This window comes from Cupressus sempervirens, chromosome 11 (assembly GCF_028749045.1).
Source record: "Cupressus sempervirens isolate cs-2001-9-10 chromosome 11, ASM2874904v1, whole genome shotgun sequence".
Classification (NCBI taxonomy): Eukaryota; Viridiplantae; Streptophyta; class Pinopsida; order Cupressales; family Cupressaceae; genus Cupressus; species Cupressus sempervirens.
In genome coordinates this window covers 700159764-700162212 of record NC_143128.1, presented here as the reverse complement: position 1 = coordinate 700162212, position 2449 = coordinate 700159764, and the positions used below count along the sequence as shown (strand labels likewise).

Sequence of the window (2449 nt, the reverse complement as noted above, 5' to 3'; positions counted from 1 at the left end):
TCCTATGTAAGGTTTAAGGTTTAATATAGTCAAGCACACTCTTCCAGTTTTATACATTCACATAATTTAAATGGCTGATATTGGTTTACAAAATATCTTATGGTGTGCTCAAAATATCCCTACCCATGAAAGGGAATAAGTGGCCAAGAGGCCCATATCTTCAGAAGATGATAGGAACCCATTAAGATTTTTCCTGTTTGTAATGACAGAATGTTTTTTTTTGCTTTAACATAAATGTTTCTGTCCTCCATGCAGCTCAAATATGTTTGGCTCAACTCTTATTAAATTAAAATCAAAATTCAGATACCCCCTTGATTTTCAAAAACTAACTACAGCTTGACCACCTGCAAAAGTATTCACCACGGTTTCTTTAAAGATTTTTCTAAATACCTTTAAATTTACAATATATTAGTTGAAAGAGTGTCTGCAAACCTTAAATTTTTCTTATTTACGATGCCAAAACAGGAACAATTCATTGGAATCCAAGCTCTAAAGATGCCCCATGAATTAATGCAGAAAGTGGGTATATGTAATTAAAGAATTTAACCATAATTCTCTCCATTCTCTTGAAAATATTTTTAAAAACATAACAAATTGGAATTAAGCAACTCATTTGGCTTGAAATTGGCAATGAATGAAGAAATATGAATCCAATTCTAAAGCAATATTGAAAATCTATGGATATCTTTTATTCATATTTCCAGGTATCTTGTTTGAGACTGGTCAGTTCGAATAAGAAAACACCACCTAAAATCAGATTCAATACCCACACAGTTTGTACACCACTTTCATCAGTTTACACAAAAATCAATAAGACCATAACCTGATGTAGTTTTGATTTGGCCCTATGCCCGGTTGGCAGCCTGAAATCAAAAACATCAATCTTAGGTGGTCTCGTAAACCTACAGAATGGAAGCTATAAGCCCACAGAACCCACCGGAATATACAAAAATCTCAAGAGAGTTAAGACTTAAATTTGTAGGAGTCATTGTTTACAAAAATGGTAATGAAAGAAGCATTCTCATCACCTGAAAGTGTAGGAGAATTGCACAAAGAACCATCATCATCATCTATTCCCACCGCACCAGCCTTTGACAAATTCTCATCGGTATTGAGATATCCAGATGGAAGAGATAAAGCAGCAGCAGCAGCAGCATGAGAGTTGTAATTGAGTTTATAAGGAGGAGAATGATGGAGAGGAGTGAGAGGAGGGGTTGTGAAGGGGGTGTTGAAGGGAGGTGAGGAGGAGGGGGTAATGAATGGTGCTGAATCAGAAGGACTGCTAACCATGGGAAAACCTCCATTCTCAGAACCCATCTGACTCAAAAGATCACTGAAGCTTCTGCTGCGAGACCCTTTCTTGCTTTTCTTTGATCTTCCATCCTCAGACTCCATGTCCTCCTTCGTCTCCTCCTTTATAGTAAAGAGAATTCTTGGAGGCCCCAAAAGCCCATGTATTCTCATGAGCTCCGCATCCATCCCTTCTCCTAAAACCTTACTAACAAACTCTGGCTCTACTGGTGAGGATTCAGGAGAGGAAGGAAACACAACATGAGCATCATGACCTTCAATAGATTCTTCACTTGGGGCATTGGCATTCAATGCTCTGCTGCTCATGGAACCCTGTTTCCTCCAACACAAGAAATACAACAATTCTCTTGACGGGCTTTTGCAGATATAAGCTTCCTCATCATCATGTTCTTCCTTTTGCTGTTCTTGTGCCGAGTTGAGCCGCTTTCTCCACCAAAACACAAAGTAAATCCTCGCCATGAGTGCTACAAGAAAACACCCAAACACAACGCCCAAACCAATGCCTACCTTGTTCATTGAGCTCATCGCACTCTTAATCTTGAGCCAAAATAACACCCAAATTCTCCAATCCTACAAAACAAAGACTCGAATTCTCCAATCTTACAAAGCGAATTCTCAGCTCAAATCCATCAAGCCTTGTAGCCCTCGGTAAGAACTCGTACAAACAAGAACACGCCCAATACAAAATTTTAAACTAATCTTGAGCTAAAACAAAACCCAAGTTCCACAATCATATCAGCTCATTTACGAACTCAAGATCCTCATCTTTGCAAGGCATTGAAGCGCCGTAAAAAGGTCATATAATCAGAGTGAAAATCCTTTCTCAGCTCAAATCCATCAACCCTTGTAGCCCTCCGTAAGAAATCATACAGTCAAGAACACACCCAATACAGAATTTTAAATTAAGCTTGAGCTAAAACAAAACCCAAATTCCTCAATCCTATCAGCCCATTTACGACCTCAAGATCCTCATCTTTGCAAGGCATTGAAGCGCCGTAAAAGGTCATATAATCACAATGAAAATCCTTTCTCAGTTCACATCCATCAATCCTTGTAGCCCTCCGCAAGAACTCATACAGTCAAGAACATGCCCAATACAGAATTTTAAACTAATCTTGAGCTAAAACAAAGATCCAAA

General features: G+C 38.6%; 1 protein-coding gene across 1 annotated transcript; it reads right to left on the bottom strand.

The window, feature by feature from the left end:
• Positions 1-667: 667 nt before the first annotated feature.
• LOC149531612 (uncharacterized) lies at positions 668-2152 on the bottom strand. Its single transcript, XM_089810317.1, has 2 exons — positions 1029-2152; positions 668-863 (listed from the first exon to the last, which is right to left on the bottom strand). Exons 1-2 carry the CDS (start codon positions 1834-1836, stop codon positions 808-810), a joined length of 864 nt encoding a protein of 287 aa, XP_089666443.1. The 5' UTR covers positions 1837-2152; the 3' UTR covers positions 668-807.
• Between the last annotated feature and the right edge of the window lie 297 nt (positions 2153-2449).

Excerpts from the sequence above, each read along its gene's own strand:
- LOC149531612 (XM_089810317.1), bottom strand. The coding sequence starts at position 1,836 with ATGAGCTCAATGAACAAGGTAGGCATTGGTTTGGGCGTTGTGTTTGGG. Across the intron at positions 864-1,028 it reads CAATTCTCCTACACTTTCAG|GCTGCCAACCGGGCATAGGG; the intron begins GTGATGAGAATG and ends TTTTGATTTCAG.